The following is a 17,562-nucleotide window of genomic DNA, read 5'->3' as shown; positions in this document are numbered from 1 at the left end:
TGAGTTTCTTTCGCCGGTTCTTCTCAGGTCCGAGGTGCTAAATTCCGAACCGGTGGTAGATTTTTGACAATCAATAAGCAAGTGTAAACACTTCTATATTGAATAAAGATTTTTGATTTGATTTGATTTGACTAATTTAATTTCACGTCTTTCGTTTGATTGGCACTGTAAGAAATATAAGCCAATAATATAATTATGTCGTAAGTGTCATCTCATTGTTTGTTTCCCTGAAATAAAAATATATATATATATAATAAACATCCCATACCCCTGCGCCACCAACCTTGGAAATTGAGTCCTTTTGGGCCTGTAGTTACAGTCACTCCTTCAAACCGTAACACAGCAATTGTAAGTATTGCTTAATAAGTGAGTGGTACCTACTCAGATGGGTTTGCACAAAGCCATAAGTCATACCATCAAATGAAAAAGTGTGATAACTTTTACATCAATTAGAAGTAGATTATATGTTTCTTTGATGATATCATCAAGGAAAGTATAGAACTGGTATTCGTTGATTTGTTAGCAGGTAATTTTAAGCATCCGATTGTATGTCTCCCCTATATTTTATATGAGTAACATTTATAAGAATCTTTTGTATTGCCGATTGAAAGTACTTATAGAATCTAATTGATAAAAGTTTATTTTGATAGAATCAACGATAGCTTGTTAGTACAGTAACAGCCAGAAAATGACCCAAATTTAAGAGCTTATTCCACGACGCTTGTTTACTTTTTACTTACCTAGTAATCAGTTCCATCGCTACCGAGCAATTAAACATAAACATAATAATAGCTATTTTAATATACTGGTTGCGGGCTGCACGAGACCGGTCGTTGTGGCGATCTTTGGGGGAGGCCTATGTCCAGCAGTGGACGTCCTTCGGCTAAGAGATGAGATGATAACAATCACAGGAAAACCTAGAAGTGCTTGTCTGGATTCGAACCCGTAATCTTCTCTAAGGTCCTAGCATTCTAACTACTGAGCCATCGCGTTTTTCTTTTACTGTTACAGCTAGTAGCAATTTTACTTAATAATAAATAAAATATTTTCTTTGGAAATGTCAAAACATTGTATTTCCATATTAAACGTCAGTTATCGAAAAATTTAAGTGAAATATTTGTAAACTTACAGTAATAAATGATATAATTAATTCTTTGTTGTACGTCTGAGGATATGTTTGTATCGTGGATAAAAATTAACATCAATCCAACTTACGGCATTGTTCATGTAAAATTTCAATAATCTTCCAATATATTTGGGATCATTTAATTTTTCGCAGTAAAAGTTTCTGAAAAAAAAAATCATTTTAACTTTAAAGTTAAGTAATAGCTCGTAAAATGAGCTAAAAGGTTTGTAGTTTTCGCTACACAAATTCACAATATATGTGGCAGATTTTCATCCGACATACAGAAGATGGAATATGAACAAAAACTTGATAAATTTCAGTGATGTATGCCCTAGTCTGTACCCGCAATCTAAGGTTCGCATATTCTGTTGGCCCTAATTGGCTTTGTGTTAACTTTTTTTTTATTCTAACATACTCTATACTTTAACTAACTAAACTAATCAATACCTGTTAATAATCGTAATTGCTCTGTATCAACCTTTAAATTAAAGCTTTTATTCTCAATACATTACATAACTTTGCTTGAATCACTGGTACTAGAGAAACGTGCAGGTTTGTCTGAGTCTTTGACAAAATTGATTGATTTTGCCAATCAGCAGCAATTATTAGGATTGTCATTCCGGTTTGATAGGTACTCATTCAACTTGAGAGCTATATAATTACCGGTACAAGAGACATTATATCTGAGATTTCATGGTTGTGAATACGTTGCTATATTGTCATTACGATACCAATTATTAACTGCTATATTGGCTTACCTTGGTTTTTTTTATGGTATTTGTTATGGGCCACCTGATGGTAATTGGTCACCACCCATAGACAAAGGCACTGTAAGAAATATTAACCATTCCTTACATCGCCTATGCGCCACCAACCTTGCGAACTAAGATGTTATGTCCCTTGTGTTTGTGATTACACTGGCTCACTCACCCTTCAAACCGGAACACAACAATACTAAGTATTGCTGTTTGTAAACACAACCTTAAATATTAATCGAATTTCATTTCAATATATTTTTGTGGAACAAAATATTATTTAAACAGAATAATTGCTTTTAATTTAATTTCTTTGTTGGAGCTCTAGTTCATATATACGAGAAGATTTATATAATACAATTTGGGTGGCCAAAGCTGTGTGATCCAATATAATTTTGCTAATTTGTGACCCGGGGCAGTTCTTTGTGGACGAATTTGTGCACCGTTTTAACAATGGTATCTATTAAAGATTCGTCAATTACGAAATTTGTTTAATTAATTATTGTTTGAAAGGCCAAAGTCCTCAAGCATTTCGGGGGCATTTTTATCTATCATTATGCAAAATGAAAAATTGATATTTTTTTTTTATCGAAAATAATATACAATTTGAAAATCCAATAAAGCATTGCGACGCAATACGACAAGAAACTTTGTAATTTCTAAACACATTTTCTTTAATCCTTGTCTCTTAAGTATAAAGTAGTACTTTTATAAAACTTTAAATTATAAAAGCTATTTCGAGGCAATAAACATAAACATAAACATTACACAGTAAATGCTAATATTCTATTTGTTTTATTTACGAAACTCTACAGCAAACTTTGTTACAATTTAATATATTATATTTAACAGTTACATGAAGTTTATCCATCCTCGTACATAGTCTTCATTTATTTCCAATAGTTTTTTAGTTCCAAAACTATACCAGCAATGTATAATTTATTTGCTCTTAAATTGATAACGAGTATTAATTCGACTGGTTCTAATTTTGAAATGATCATAATTGTCTCAGCTTATTATTTTATTCTTTGAGATATCTTACAGAATATTTATGTGGCGTAAATAAGTTTAAATAATACCTACTGAGATTGTCACGATTGTAGTTTCAAACACAACAGACGTTATTATATTGGTTTATGTGTTGAGTGACGATCCAAGATTGCTCGTAACAGTCGACTTGGTTCATGTATTTTATGAATTTAAATCGAATATTTTGGACGTATTCCAAAAAATAAAACAATATATTCAACATTCATGACACCTTTCGCCAAGAACCATCCCGCAATTTATCACCGAATTCAACCAATTCGTATGCACATCAAACGAAACGCCTTAACGGTGAATCGTAAAAGTATTTTCCTGCCTCAAATCTCTATTCCAGGTTACATATATTTTATGATAAGAATACATTTTCTGTTGGTTGCCTCGTTGATCTAGTGTCTAGATAAAGCCGTATATACCAAGGATCTGGGTTAAACTCTACGTTGAACCGATAAAAAAATATTGAAATACTCTCAACTACAGCTTATAGTCTGGGAGTTGGAATTTTTGTACAATCCCGTGCCTTGGAAAGTACGAAAATCCGCTGGTTCTGTTCCTGAACTCTTCGTGTCAGATTTGCTGTCTCAAAGAATGATAGGATTGAGAGAATTAAGAGCGTACTTTACTGTACTGTGTGTGTACTGTGTACTGTATTAGCGCTCACCCTTGTGCACTATAATATGTCCTGCGTAGTCAACTGGACTCACTTGAAGTTGGACACTCAAGTTGAAGTCGGTCAGGACAACACCATATAATGCAAGTTTTGGACCCCGTTAGTCTTGATATCATCACCATTTCGATCAGGATGTGAAACACTCAAAAATGCCAACACAAATAAAATTTGAGTCAAAAAACTAGATTTTTTTGTAATAATAGTAGCATTTTAATTTTAAATCTCGGCTTCATTATCATATTTTCGTTTATATCAATACGGATATTTTTATCACACTAAGAGTATCATATTATTTCTCAAGACTATCTGGGACTTTAATAGCCTATAGACGCTACGACAATTACTTAGCTATTATTCCTTGTTTAATTTCTATAAATGTTAAAGTTTAGTCTATACTACTAGAGATTTTGGTTTAACTTTCTATGTAAATGCATGTTGCATCCATAAAAACACTTCAAAATTTTTATAGCAAAAAAAATGATAGCTTTTAAATATATATTTTTATATTATGTTATACTGTAATCTTATAAAAAAACGTGAATACATGTCGAAATACCTTAGATATATATCATCGTGATAAAATGTTCAAAATGAGATCAAACGCCTTTGAGTGCCTCATCTTTATCCTTTCTGTATGTCATTTTAAACATGTCAAATAAAAGGGTCTAATAATTTTATTTCATATAAAATTATTAGACCCTTTTATTTCAATGAAATGCTTAGATATAATTTAAAAAAAAGTTTGTTCTTATATATATATATTTATGTATTTATACATTTTCCGACTTACTACCATTTACCATTGCGTCAATCTTATAGACATAGCAAAGGGTAAACATAGTACCACATTGTGTGCGCAAACCAAAGTGCACTTTCATACACTTACTCTTAAAGTTCTAATCAACTTTCATTAAATAACGCTTAAGTCCTTTTTGAAGCACGGCAGTATCCTAACATCCAAGCCCTAGACTACTAAAAATTTATTGATAAAAAATCAACATGTATTGACTTATCTTCAACTGTGGCCACTACGCAAACGAGACAAAACATACGTTATCTTCCCAATATATTATACGTACAATAAACAGGGTGACATATCTCATACATAAACATATATGTTAACACAAGTATATTAGACCTTATCGATGTACTTTACTGAATTAACTCAGAGACCGTCCTTTCTTCATTTCGCACGGTATTGGCTTAATAGGGCTGCTAATATTATTATAGAAAAACTATGAAAATTAAAAAAAACACCTTTTTTTATAGTATCGGTAGGCGGACGAGCAAATGGGCCACCTGATGGTGAGTGGTCACCACCGCCCATAGACAATGGCGTTGTAAGAAATATTAACCATTCCTAACATCACCAATGCGCCACCAAGCTCGGAAACTAAGATGTTATGTCCCTTGTGCCTGTAGTTGGCTCTGGCTCACTCACCCTTCAAACCGGAACACAACAATACTGAGTACTGCTGTTTGGCGGTAGAATACCTGATAAGTGAGTGGTACCTACCCAGATGGGCTTGCACAAAGCCCTACCACCAAGTGAATATTTTATACTTATAAATATTTATTCTAATATTAGTTTCATTTGTAAAGTTCACCACAATCCACACATATCCTATTTATAATTGTTGTTCAGCTTTGAAAATTTGCAACTGTGTGCGATTTAGGCAAGAAAAATAATTTCTTAATTTGATACTAGCTGATTTGAAAACAGTCATACGTGGAATATCAAACTCTTTAATATCTTCAATAAACATCTACATCTGAGAGTATTTTTTAATGGTTTATTTTCTCAGAAATCGAATTCTTAATCCTAGAAGCTCATTTTATTTTAACCCTGAAATTGTAACCTTATAAAAATTTTATACAGATAAAATATTACCATTCAGAATTAATTAACTATATGAAAATAAAAATAAAAAATAATTTTTCACTAGCAATTAAAACATCTATCAAGCACATGTCAAATATTCTTCGTAATGAATCATCAATTTTATCAATCATCAATCAATAAAAAAATAAAGTATGTGACAACCCTAAGCTCTAACGAGGCGTTCAATAAAATAGAGAAAACGGAGGGAGTGAAAAAAGTAATCAACTCACTCATCTCTACACAAATACCCGGCCGTTTCCTATATTTACGAGCGTTCGCTACAGATTTTCGAAGCTCGGATTTTCACAACTTACTCCCAGATTGAGACAGATCGCGATGATTGAGTTCTGGGGTATACGTCAGGGCCTTGTAAATCATATATATGAAAAATTTACATATATTTCCTGCAATCGAGTATCGTTCCATACCTTTTATTTTGCAGATATTCGAATGTTACTTGGGTCCTCGAGGGGAACCTATATGTGAAGAATTTTAAGCCACTACAGCCACTGCAATGGTCCTCAATACGCTTGGCCATTCTGATTGATCGTTCAAACATACACGCCGAATCCGATGCCCCCACCAAGCTGCTCCCTCAAAGCTCGGCAAATTTCTTCTCATGGAGGAATCCATCCACCCCACCTTAAACGGCTGGTATCGTAAAAGCATCCTAAGAGAATCACTAATTAGTAATGCGAAATGAAGATTCCTCAATTAGGTAAGAATAAAATGTATTTCCAAGAAAAGTTGGCATCAGATACTGTAAAAGTGTCCTTACTTACAAATATTTATAAATAGATAGTAATTATGATGATGGTGTTCCCCAAACCAATTTTGGCGAAAACAACCAATAAAATATACAACCAGAAAAATAGCAAACTCTGTACATATTATGTGTGTGCACGTAACGAGGTGTTCTCCGATCTGATACGACTTGAGAGAGTTAAACTCTGGAGCAACGACTTTATACGCTTTTCGAGGCACGAGACTGTAAACACTGAATATTTCCAAAGTTCGAGCAACTATTTAGAATTTCTCCACGCAAAGCACTATCACTCTTTATTAGCCCAGGGTTCGATCTATGGGCTTACAAACAAGTTCCTAAGCCAAAAAAGTAGTCGAGTAAAAAATTACTCAGTCATTCAACCGTTTTAAATAAATATTTATTATTAGTTATATACCTTTTTAATAAAGGTTGACATTGTCTCACTACACTGTTAATTAAAAACAATTAACCGTTACTATATAATTAATTGAGTAATTAAAATATCAACAAAGTTAATATTTAAATAGGTTACCTTTGTTTGTATTAAACTTTAATATTACCCCAACACTCAACAGTTTATACTTTAACGTCAATTTCACAAAAAAGTTCCTATCAAGTAGATCGCCCGAAAAGAGTTTTATAAAATATTAATACTCGTTTATTAATGAAATTAAAATGTATTCTTAGCTTCAATGGTAAATCATTGAAGTCAAAATGCCTCAAAAAACTAACTTACCAGTGGACATGCCTCAGTTCATTTTGTTCCACAGTTCAGCATCATGGGCCCAACTAGTTATGGCATGAAATATCTCGTCTGTTTTTCCGAGATAAACAAAAAGAGATGATTTATCACTGGTAGTATCGGACCGTTATTCCATTGCACTTTAAGTGAGGGAATATACAGTACACCTGAGGTTGCGTACACACTTATGTACTTGAATACGCAGTTGGGTTATCTGCGCTGAAACTAGTTGCTGTGACCGAAATAGGTCAGTAGAACAATCAGACTTTATTAGATGTATAAAATGATGAGTCAGCAAACTTTACAGTAAAAAGTATATTATCCATATATTCTCGTAAGCATCTGTTAGTGAAACAATATAGCTATTGCATTCAATTTTTCTCAAAATTATTATCTAAAATTTCTCTCAATGCAAAGATTCGATTCTATCAGAAACAGTAAATTATTTCTCCTGCTAAATTGGAATTTTACGGTTACTAGGTTATCCCAAACCAGTCCAAGCACTGATTGTTCATGAACTTAATTTGTGTATTTATATTTCACTTCAAGATGAAGAAGAACATCGCAACGAAATGCTGGTCTCCTCAATATGTTAGATAAAAATTGGTCATATTTGTCTCCGCCAATCTGCTTTGGAGCAAATAGGTGAGAAGTATGGTATATACTTCTCACCTATTTATTGCAAGCAGTGAAATATTTAGAAGCTGTTAATTTTACTTTGATTATACTCTTCCCTTCATTACCAAAACAGATCCTTCATATTCAGTATTCAGTGAGTATTTAGTAAGAATAAATTATTAGTAAACAATGTTTGGAACAATCCTGGCAAAATAAAGACGAATAGATCTAGACAAAAATAGGTGTTAGTTTTAACTTATACTATGAATAATTAAGCACAGTACTTCTATTTTGACTAATTACGGATTTGAATTTTAATAAAATACAATTCCGTAATTAAATACATTTCATAATATTTTAAAATTAGTGTATCGCTCGGCTCAACTGGCTGATCTCCTAAAGTGTGATTTGATTTTCGTTCTAATACCACTCGAACCAATGATCTTAAAGCATTTTTTGTGGTAGGTGCTACCACAAAAATTGTGATTCATCATTTATTATACAGTCAAACAGAAGTAGTTTTATTTTGGTACAAGTAATGAATGAACCAGTATAATTATAGGATAATGGGATGTAACTTCTTAATTTCCAATGTTGGTTGGTTGGCATATTGTTTATGTAAGGAATGTTTAATATGTTTTACAATGTCAACTATAAATTATAATAAAAACTGAAACGTATACACACACAACCATAAATAAAAACATTTAATTCTAAATCGGATTACACACACGCAAAGAACAGTATCTCTTTACCGTGTTAATAAATAACACAGGACCTAAAGGAGAAAAAAACCAGTTAAACGACAGCCGAGTAGAAAAGTATTTAACTTTAAATTGAACTTGATGCTATCTTTCCGGAACAGTTCAACTCTGTACAGTCGTAAACAAAATAAACGAGCAGTATCGACAAGGAAGAAAATGAATCCGCAAATGTATCTGAACAAAATCAAAGTTCCCTTAGTTTTTCCATTACAACTTGAGCACGCAACATGAGGATTACACTGCAATATTCTGTTTTCATTACCGGGAACACGTTTCCTAGAATGGATTATTAAAACAAGTTGGCAAAGTTTAAAACCTTTTTGTTTTAATTTGTAAATAGGATAATCTATATTGATGATACAAATTTCGTGGTTTTTATTCAATAACATTTCAGACATTTCAAATAATAAAAAAATTACTCAATAATAATTTTTAAAAGTATTTATATTTAGAAGCATTGAGTTGATATTAGAGATATGATGACTTAGACAGACAAACGTTCAACTTATAACACCCAAGATCGGATTCGCATCGAAAGTTTAAAACCAACGCAAGCAGTTGTGCTAAGTTTATTTGTAGAAACATTGTTGAAAGCAGAAAGGAAATAGAATGTTAAAACAATATTGTGATCATTGTTTTCGGGTTTAAAGTGTGAGCGAGCAAAAGTAATTACAATAGCAATTGGGGTTTAAATAGAGCAGCGGCTACAACATCACACTTCTATGGAATAGATGATCAAACACTTGACTCTTGGAAGAAGAATAAGGAGCTTATTCCACAACGCTGTTCCAATGTGGATTGTTAGATACACATTTTTGTCTAATGCATAAATATTTCCTCTAAATGTTTTCCTTCACCAAAGCACACAAGATTTATTTTATAAACACAAATTAAGCACAAAATAATTGGTCCTTATCTAGTTTAGAACCCATAAACTTCGGCTAAGGATCAATCAGTTATAATAGGGTAAGCTGAAGAATCCAGAATATACATAGATATTTAGATGTGTTTTATGTATGGTTACCCAGTAAGAAATATTAACAGTTCCTTAATAATGGATATAAGATGTTATGTCTCTTATGCCTGTAATGAGTAATTAAGTAGTATTAGCGACCCGCCCCGGGTCTTACAACGTTCACAGCTTTTTTGTCATTAGACAATACAAACCGCTATGGCCCTGCATTTTAAATCTGTAATATCTTCGAAAATATTCATTTAAATTACATGCTGTAAAGGACCATATTGATTGCACAATGTATTTAAGGTACTTAATTTATTAAATGCACAATGCATTTAACGTACTTAATTTGATAAGGATTAATGCTGTATGGCTTAAAATCGTTTCGAAAATAAGCCATTATTTCTCGCAAAAAGTAAAGGATAAAAATGGTTGTCGTGGGCTATCCCAAAGAGAAAAACATATACCATCACGATTCTTTCTGAAGACCTTTTTAAGGTGTACAATACTGTAGTACATTATTTTGATCTATCTCGTAGGGTTCAGCCAGCGTTTGCAAATTAAGCGCAAAAAATGTGTTTATTTACAACATCACTTTAGAAACCTCTAAAATTATCAGTGTTTTTCTATTATATTTTGCATGTATTATACATATAAACCTTTCTCGTGAATCAATATATTTATTTAAAAAACCCACATCAAAATCCGTTGTGTAATTTTAAAGATATAAGCATACATAGGGACAGACAGCGGTAAGCGACTTTGTTTTATACTATGTAATGATGATGACTAAGTATTGCTGTTTGTTGGTAGACTATACGATATGTGGGTGGTACCCACACTTGCCCAAAACCTACCCTCGAACCATAAAAACGTGTATGATTTCCAAAACAAAATTGCACAAAAACGTAGTCTTTAAATAAAATATAAATCAAGTACCAACGTTGAGTGACCGACAGTCAATTACTTTTGACTCGATTGAATTCATCGTCAAATAGGTTGATATTATTATTGACCTCATACAACAAATGTCAACAAGGAAGCCGGTAATGGATTAATTGACACGTCGGGCGTCGGTTAAAAACTTGACAGATTTAATGTGCTTATAATATTAATAAACAGAATAAATTTGATGTTGACGACGCAATTTAATTATGTATGTACAAATTAGTGTGACAACATTTTCGAACGGAATTTCTTTTTTAAGTTAACATTTTATATATTTATTCATCTTCAGATGTTCCAAAAGTTTTTTTTTTAATATGCTTTTAGTGCGCTATAATAATAAGATAATTTTTATATTTGCGCGTACAGCGTGACTAAAACTACACGATGAATTTGCTCGCTAAGTCAACAATTAACTGTCAACTCGCTCGAAATAGAGAACTTCACACCTTATCTTATTTTAAAAGGTGTCAAGTATTTCGATGAGGACAAAAAAGTGGTGGTCACCTCCACAATCGAAGCCGCCAAAGACCTGAAAGAACAACTTATACATCGATTTGGCGAAAAAGCTAAATCAAGGGTACGAACTATGGCATCCGTGCTAGCGAACGGGTTCAGCGAGAGCATCAAAATTTAACCGTCTTACGGTCGACGAAACCCCTAATGAACCACCTCGGAGCCATAGTAATGGCAGCACAGCTGTCCAGAGCTAGCGAGGTGGTCCTCATCGGGAATATCAACCAGTTGCCTTATATCGACAGAGAAAATCTGTTCGAAATGAGGTACTGCCGACCAAGCCTGACAACAAACATCACCCGTGAGTTATCCTGTACGCACCGAAACACCTTGGACGTCGCATATGCCATTAGCGAGGTCTACCGTAACATCTACTCTGCAAGTCAACATACCATCCAACCAAACCAAAACCCTATATCTGGCCCATACGCAGGAGGAAAAGATACTCCTGATGGACCAGAGATACGGAAAAGGTCAAGCGTCAAAGAAGGGTCAATCGTCATGACCTACGGCGACGTTATCATAGTCCAGTCGAAGAATGTGAGGCTCCGTATACACGAAAGTGTTCCTCACGCAGTTGTGGCAATCACTAGACACACTAACACCTGTGTCTATTACCCGGACGATGGTAGCGACGCTATCGGCAGATTCATCGGCCGAGCGGCGGGTGTTTCAGAAAAGACCATCCTAGAGCCTCGAGATATCTATACATAAACGCGACATCAGAGTCGCGGAGGCTGTACTCTCTCTGATCGAGCACGGAGCAGGGCCCGCTGGATTGCAGTAATTAGGATAAAAAAAAGAACTACTATACACAGTATTTTTATATAGAGGTTAACTTGTTCTGTTTGTGGCGGCCCTGAGTATGAATTCAGCTGAGATGGTCTCGCATTGCCGTTCGCACTTGCGATGGGGAGGATAGGGATAAAATCACTCTCAGAATAGGTATGTGTGTAAAGAAGATCTCGTAAAAAGCGACCCCCTCTTACGAGACTACAAATTTCAATATCATGGGTTCCAATTCAAGGTCAGCCTGATAGACATTGAAGGGATCTTTGGATTAAGAGGATGAGGGGAAAGTGGGACTGCAGAGAAATCTATTTTCGGACGCAATGAAAGAATTGCCACCATAGCCTAAACCGATCAGAATGTCATCATCATCATAACAATATGTATGTATATGTGTATGTTCGGTATTATCCATTTAGATATTATCATTTTGAACTTGCTTCAATATCAGCAAAATAAAAAATATATTTACCCTATATTGGCTACCCCAGCGTGTTTTTACTTACAAGCGTGATTGAAAAGGCCTAATTGGAAACACCGCACGTTCTGCAATCAAAGTCACTCACACCATGAATTTGGTGAAAGCGTTGACAAGTTGAATAGAGATTTAGCGATAATTACAGTATATTCGTTACGTTAAGGCATTTTACACGTTGACGTTGAAATCGTCCAAATAATTATGTCACATAAATTATTTTAATAATAATAAAAAAAGAAACAAATTTAAATTTAGAATAGGTTGTCACGAATTTATAGGTTACATTCATATAAATACATAAAGTACCACGTACCACTTGATGGTAGGGCTTAGTGCAAGCCCGCCTGGATAGTTACCATTCCCTCATCGTATATTCTACCGGAAAGCAGCGATACTTAGTATTGTTGTTTCGATTTGAATAGTAAGTGTGTCGGTGTAACTACAGACAGAAAATACATTGACAAATAACATTCCCAGGTCCAAGTTGGTGCCACATTCTTTATGAAAGAAATGTATAAAATTTCATACGGCGCTAATGTCTATGAGCAATGGTGACTACTTACCATCAGGTGGCCCATTTACCCGACCGCCTATCGATGCCATAAAAAACGTAACGGAAATATTATGCAGTAATATGTTTACCTATTATAATGCTGATTGCTGTTCGAAAATAAAAAAAAGCGGCCAAGTGCGAATCGGACTCGCCATTTCACAATCGGATTCGTATATGGTCTCTAATTTAAATTATTTCTTGTCATCCTACTCAAAAACATTGGACAGTTGATTGTTCATAATTATTATCTGTAATTTCATATATTTAAATAACGGTTATAAGTCAGGAGAGAGAAATTTTAAGATTACAGATGCAATTTTAAGAGACGTCCAATACAATAATGTCAAGTAAGAGTAGAAAATATTCTACACAGATCCCAAATTTGATATAAATAAATAAATAAATAAATATTGGACAACATCACATACATTACTCTGATCCCAATGTAAGTAGCTAAAGCACTGGTGTTATGGAAAATCAGAAAAGCACTGATGTTATGGAAAATCAGAAGTAACGACGGTACCCAGACTCAAGACAACAGAAAAGTAATGAACTTTTTCTACATAGACTTGGCCGGGAATCGAACCCGGAACCTCGGAGTGGCGTACCGATAAAAAACCGGTGTACACACTACTCGACCACGGAGGTCATCAAATATGTCAACCGTATTATGAATACTTTAAACTAATAATCTTAATATACTAGTCTAGGAAATAAAGACATTGCACCCTGTGATAACTATCTTAGCGACACATGGATCAATGGGGACTTTTGAGATTTTGCCTAGAACCACAAAAGGAAGGTTCAGCGAAAAATCCAGCTTTCCCGTAATTTTATCCGAAGTTCGGTCTTTTTTTGTCTTTATTCCCTGGACTATACTGTATAATATTAATAAACAAATTTATTTGCGTCAAATTAATCGATTCGCAAAGTTCAAATCAATTGTGTAAATAGATTTTGTTAATTATCAATGCGAGAGTGTAAATTCCCTTATATCACGATTAATTTAAAAATTCACACCTCAATTCGAAATACCGGTATCAGTGTGTTCCCTAATTAAAACCGACACAAAGCTGGAAAGTTCGATAAATTGTTGTAAATTCATTTTATAGAGTCAATTTTTATCTCTTTCGTGGTTATCTACTTATAACGTGTTAGACAGTGACAGTTTAATGAATGAGTTAAGTCTTAGCCTTGTAAAATAACTATATGGAACGCCTTTCCCAGAACGGCCTGCAAAGCCAAACCGCCGGGTTTGTTATTTAAAAGACAATTTACATGCGATATATAAAAGATTAACTTGACCAATTTGTATTGGTCATTATCATCATCATGATATGAGCATTGTTATCAAAAAGAGCTGTTTAACATAAATATGTTTGATATCTTTGTCCATAAAAATGGTAACGAATATAACAAAACGCTGAATTTAATTATTAACTAACATAATTTGTAATACTAAAGAGCTAACACTATCTAATAAAAGCATCTCTTCCTACATTATTTCAAAATAATTCTCTTTTAAAACTAGACCTTCAACTAGTCATTGTGTCATATTCGAAAAGTCTAAACGAAAAAAAAGCTCGAATGAAAATCAATTCTATATACTGGAAATACAGTAGAAATTCCGACAAGATGTAAGAAAAACATACGAAGATTCGCAATGAATAAGAGCTCAGTAGGTAATGAAAGACGGACCACATGCGGCGAGGCAAATTACTTTCAGACGACACATTGCATTAGGATGGTACACGCTTTGTTACATTATCCAACACAATTACATCCTAAAATGAAAAATAGTTTTGAAACGTTGAGGATTACGCGTTAAAAGTATAGACATTTCGTACAATCTTTTTTTTACTAATTTCTTAACTTCGATTTCAATGTATTGGTTACAAGATAATTATTATTATACCTTTAAAAAATGTCTATTGTCTAAAAAATTATACTGCAGAAATTTGCCAGCCAGCCAAACTAAAAATACAAGGAACACAAATAATATCTTGAATCAGTAGTAATTAAAAACGCGTCAAGGATTGCCTTAGGCAAATTGCTCTGTAAGGAGATTTACAGGTGTTTTTGTGTGATTGAGTGCAATGTATGTTATATCTATATATTGGGTTTTTTCGTCCAAAAATTCTCAGTAACAGCCCGGAGTCTGGGAGGTGGAAATGTACTCCCGTGCCCAGAAAAGCAAATAAAGCCAATGTTCCTGCACTTGAACTCTTTCCGGTCATGTCTGATTTACCGCTAATAGCGAAATCGGTCAGAATGACATAACTTTGTGCAAGTTTTAGTCTTGGTAGAAACCTCTCGATCAGGATGTATAACACTCAAAAAGGCCAACACAATTAATATTCTCATCAAAAAATCTAGAAGGTCTTAAGTAACATTAGTAGCATTTCGATTTTAAATCTCGTTGAAAAGGGAGTCTTTTAAACTTGTAATAGGGTCTCTATTTTACTTTTGTTCGGTTTAAGTTTCAACGTTTCCAAAAGTCTGTCGGCAAGCCGATTAAAAGTTCGAAACAGAAGCGCTCTTTAATTATATTTACTAAAATGATTTAGTTTGTATCAATTCTTGGTCTACTTCAACGGATGTTCCTGTTTCCAAGAATAAGTTTAATATCAATATTGTTCTAAGGTTATACTAATGTGAACGCTTAAAGTTTAAAGTAATTTGTAAATTTGCTTTTAGTATTTAGTTACGTCTTATACTTTGAAGTTAAGTGGCAAGCTAATATATTTTTGCATGATACCTGCTGTACGTATATTGACAAAAACTCTGTTAATTGCCCAAACTTTTTTCATTTTGATATTTTCATGACATATTCATCTATAAAGATCGTCTATCAAGACAAATAAGTCAGAATAATATCATTTATAAATGGTTTAGAAAAGTCCAGATCCCAAGGTCGCAGGATCGATTTCCGAATTTCGTATTTTTATTATATCGAATAATCTGTGCTAATGGTCTTTAATTTGTTACTTAACGTGAAAAGAATCACTTCGAGTCAAATAAAAAAATATCATCGCTTAAAAATTCTTAATGCTTAGTTCGACAATTCATTGGAAAAATTAAAATACAATCAGATAATAATTTTGAATATTTTTTATTTATATGCAAATATAGGCACAAGTTAAAATTTTCAATACAGATTTATATATATATGTACAAAAACGCTTAAATAGACCCTTTGTCCATCTGTCATGTTCATCCTAAATTAGAATTCAATAAATGACGATATTTTAACTCGAATCTGTTTGTTAAGAGCTTATATTAAAACCAATGGACTCTCGGTTTTCATAAATCAAATTATAAATACAATTCAGTCGATTCGAATTTATGAGATATTTTGACGTAAATGTAAATACATGAGGTTCAAATAAATCAGGTTTAAAATTAAATAAGTTAAGCTAATTAATTCAATATATATTCTATAAGAACTCATTTAGCATAAAAGTAACTACTACTAACCTGTTAATATTCCACAACTGGACTATATCCTCTTCTCCGTCTGCTCGAATAAGAATTGAAGAATTTCATTTTAATTAAGCACATGCAAGTTTCTTCATGATATTTTCCTTGACCGTTTTTCTTGCTGAAATAGAAGCACAGCTTAAGTACATACAAAAATCATTGATACTTATCTGCGCTTGATCCTATAATCTTCGGTTAAAGTTTGTTCTAACCACACAACCCTCTTGTTTAACTTAATAGATCACTAGCGAAATATACATTTTGACGTGTGTATTCTTGAAATACAAGAATCCTTAGAGTCAATATATCATTTCACCTCCTGATATTAATTAACAGTCGTGTTCTGCGGTGAGTTTCAGGTTTGTTCTTATAGAATAGTTATAGTTCGATGCGAACTTATGAAAACTAAGGCTGTTGTAAATAATTTCGTTATTGTCTATGTTTCTGTTCTGTAGCGATAAATGCCTAATCTGAGAACATTAATCATGACGCGATCGTCATGATTAATGTTCTCAGATTTAAATATGAGATTCGATAATCTCATATTTAAATACACTTACCTAGTCTCTTCCAATACACACTTCTGTCGCTAAAGTCTGTCTGTGAGAGATAGCATAAATAATTATGAAGATATAAAATAAATATTTATGTATATAATTTGTTTTATATATTAATAATAACTACACTCAGTAGTTATTTTATTTCACCAATGAAATAACATAAATACTCGTATGTTAAAGTTAAAAACAGTAAGGTCGGTATGAATTCTGCATAAAAATAAAGAAATAATAATTACGAAGTTTTTATCAGCATTTTATCGAGTATTACTCAATATATCTGTTAAAGGTTTTTTAACATGAAATTTATAATTAATTGTCGGCTAAATGTATTTTCGGTATTTTATCATAAAATCGAATACCTCACCCGGAGAAAGGTGAATTGAATTTGCGAAGACGGTAACTTGATTAAACGTTATTCGTTACGACTTGTGTGTAAACAATAAATCATTTGTGTGTAATCATTTTGTGTGTAAATAAAAAATCGTTTAATGCTTCTATGTAAATAATCACTATCACTGTGTCTAACAGGCCATATCGTTTCAAATATTGTGATGCAGCTGTAAATTCTTTGAAATAATTAATAAGCTAAGATAACTTTTATATTACTATAATTGACAAAATCTTGTTAAACAATTTTATGTCTCAAGAAAATCATAATTACTTACAAGAGTTCGCTGTGCTAAACACGGCAAACGGTTTTAATATATGTGCAAATATGTGTTAAGGAGAAGGTTAAAGTTCGTAAGAATATTTGTTTAGTTAAAACAGCGATAAATATAGAAAATAAATTCAGCTATTTTTGCAGCCCACTGTACCGAATTATTTTTTAAAAAATCTGTCTTAACTATATGTCATATCAAAATCTAAATCTAAATATTCTTTATTCGAGTAGGCTCATAAAAGCACTTTCTAATCA

The 17,562-nt window shown here is 33.0% G+C and overlaps 1 protein-coding gene across 1 annotated transcript in view; it reads left to right on the top strand.

Annotated features, from left to right (window-relative positions):
* LOC135193963 (uncharacterized) overlaps positions 1 to 10,907 on the top strand; it is a 47,317-nt gene extending 36,410 nt beyond the window's left edge. Inside the window, exon 2 of the mRNA XM_064218586.1 lies at positions 10,738 to 10,907. Coding sequence (XP_064074656.1) covers positions 10,738 to 10,907 — 170 coding nt within the window. The remainder of the gene's footprint in view (positions 1 to 10,737) is intronic.
* Positions 10,908 to 17,562: the final 6,655 nt, after the last annotated feature.

This window comes from Vanessa tameamea, chromosome 23 (genome assembly GCF_037043105.1).
Source record: "Vanessa tameamea isolate UH-Manoa-2023 chromosome 23, ilVanTame1 primary haplotype, whole genome shotgun sequence".
NCBI lineage: Eukaryota > Metazoa > Arthropoda > Insecta > Lepidoptera > Nymphalidae > Vanessa > Vanessa tameamea.
The sequence above is the reverse complement of the archived record's forward strand: the minus strand, read 5'-3'. Positions and strand labels throughout refer to the sequence as shown.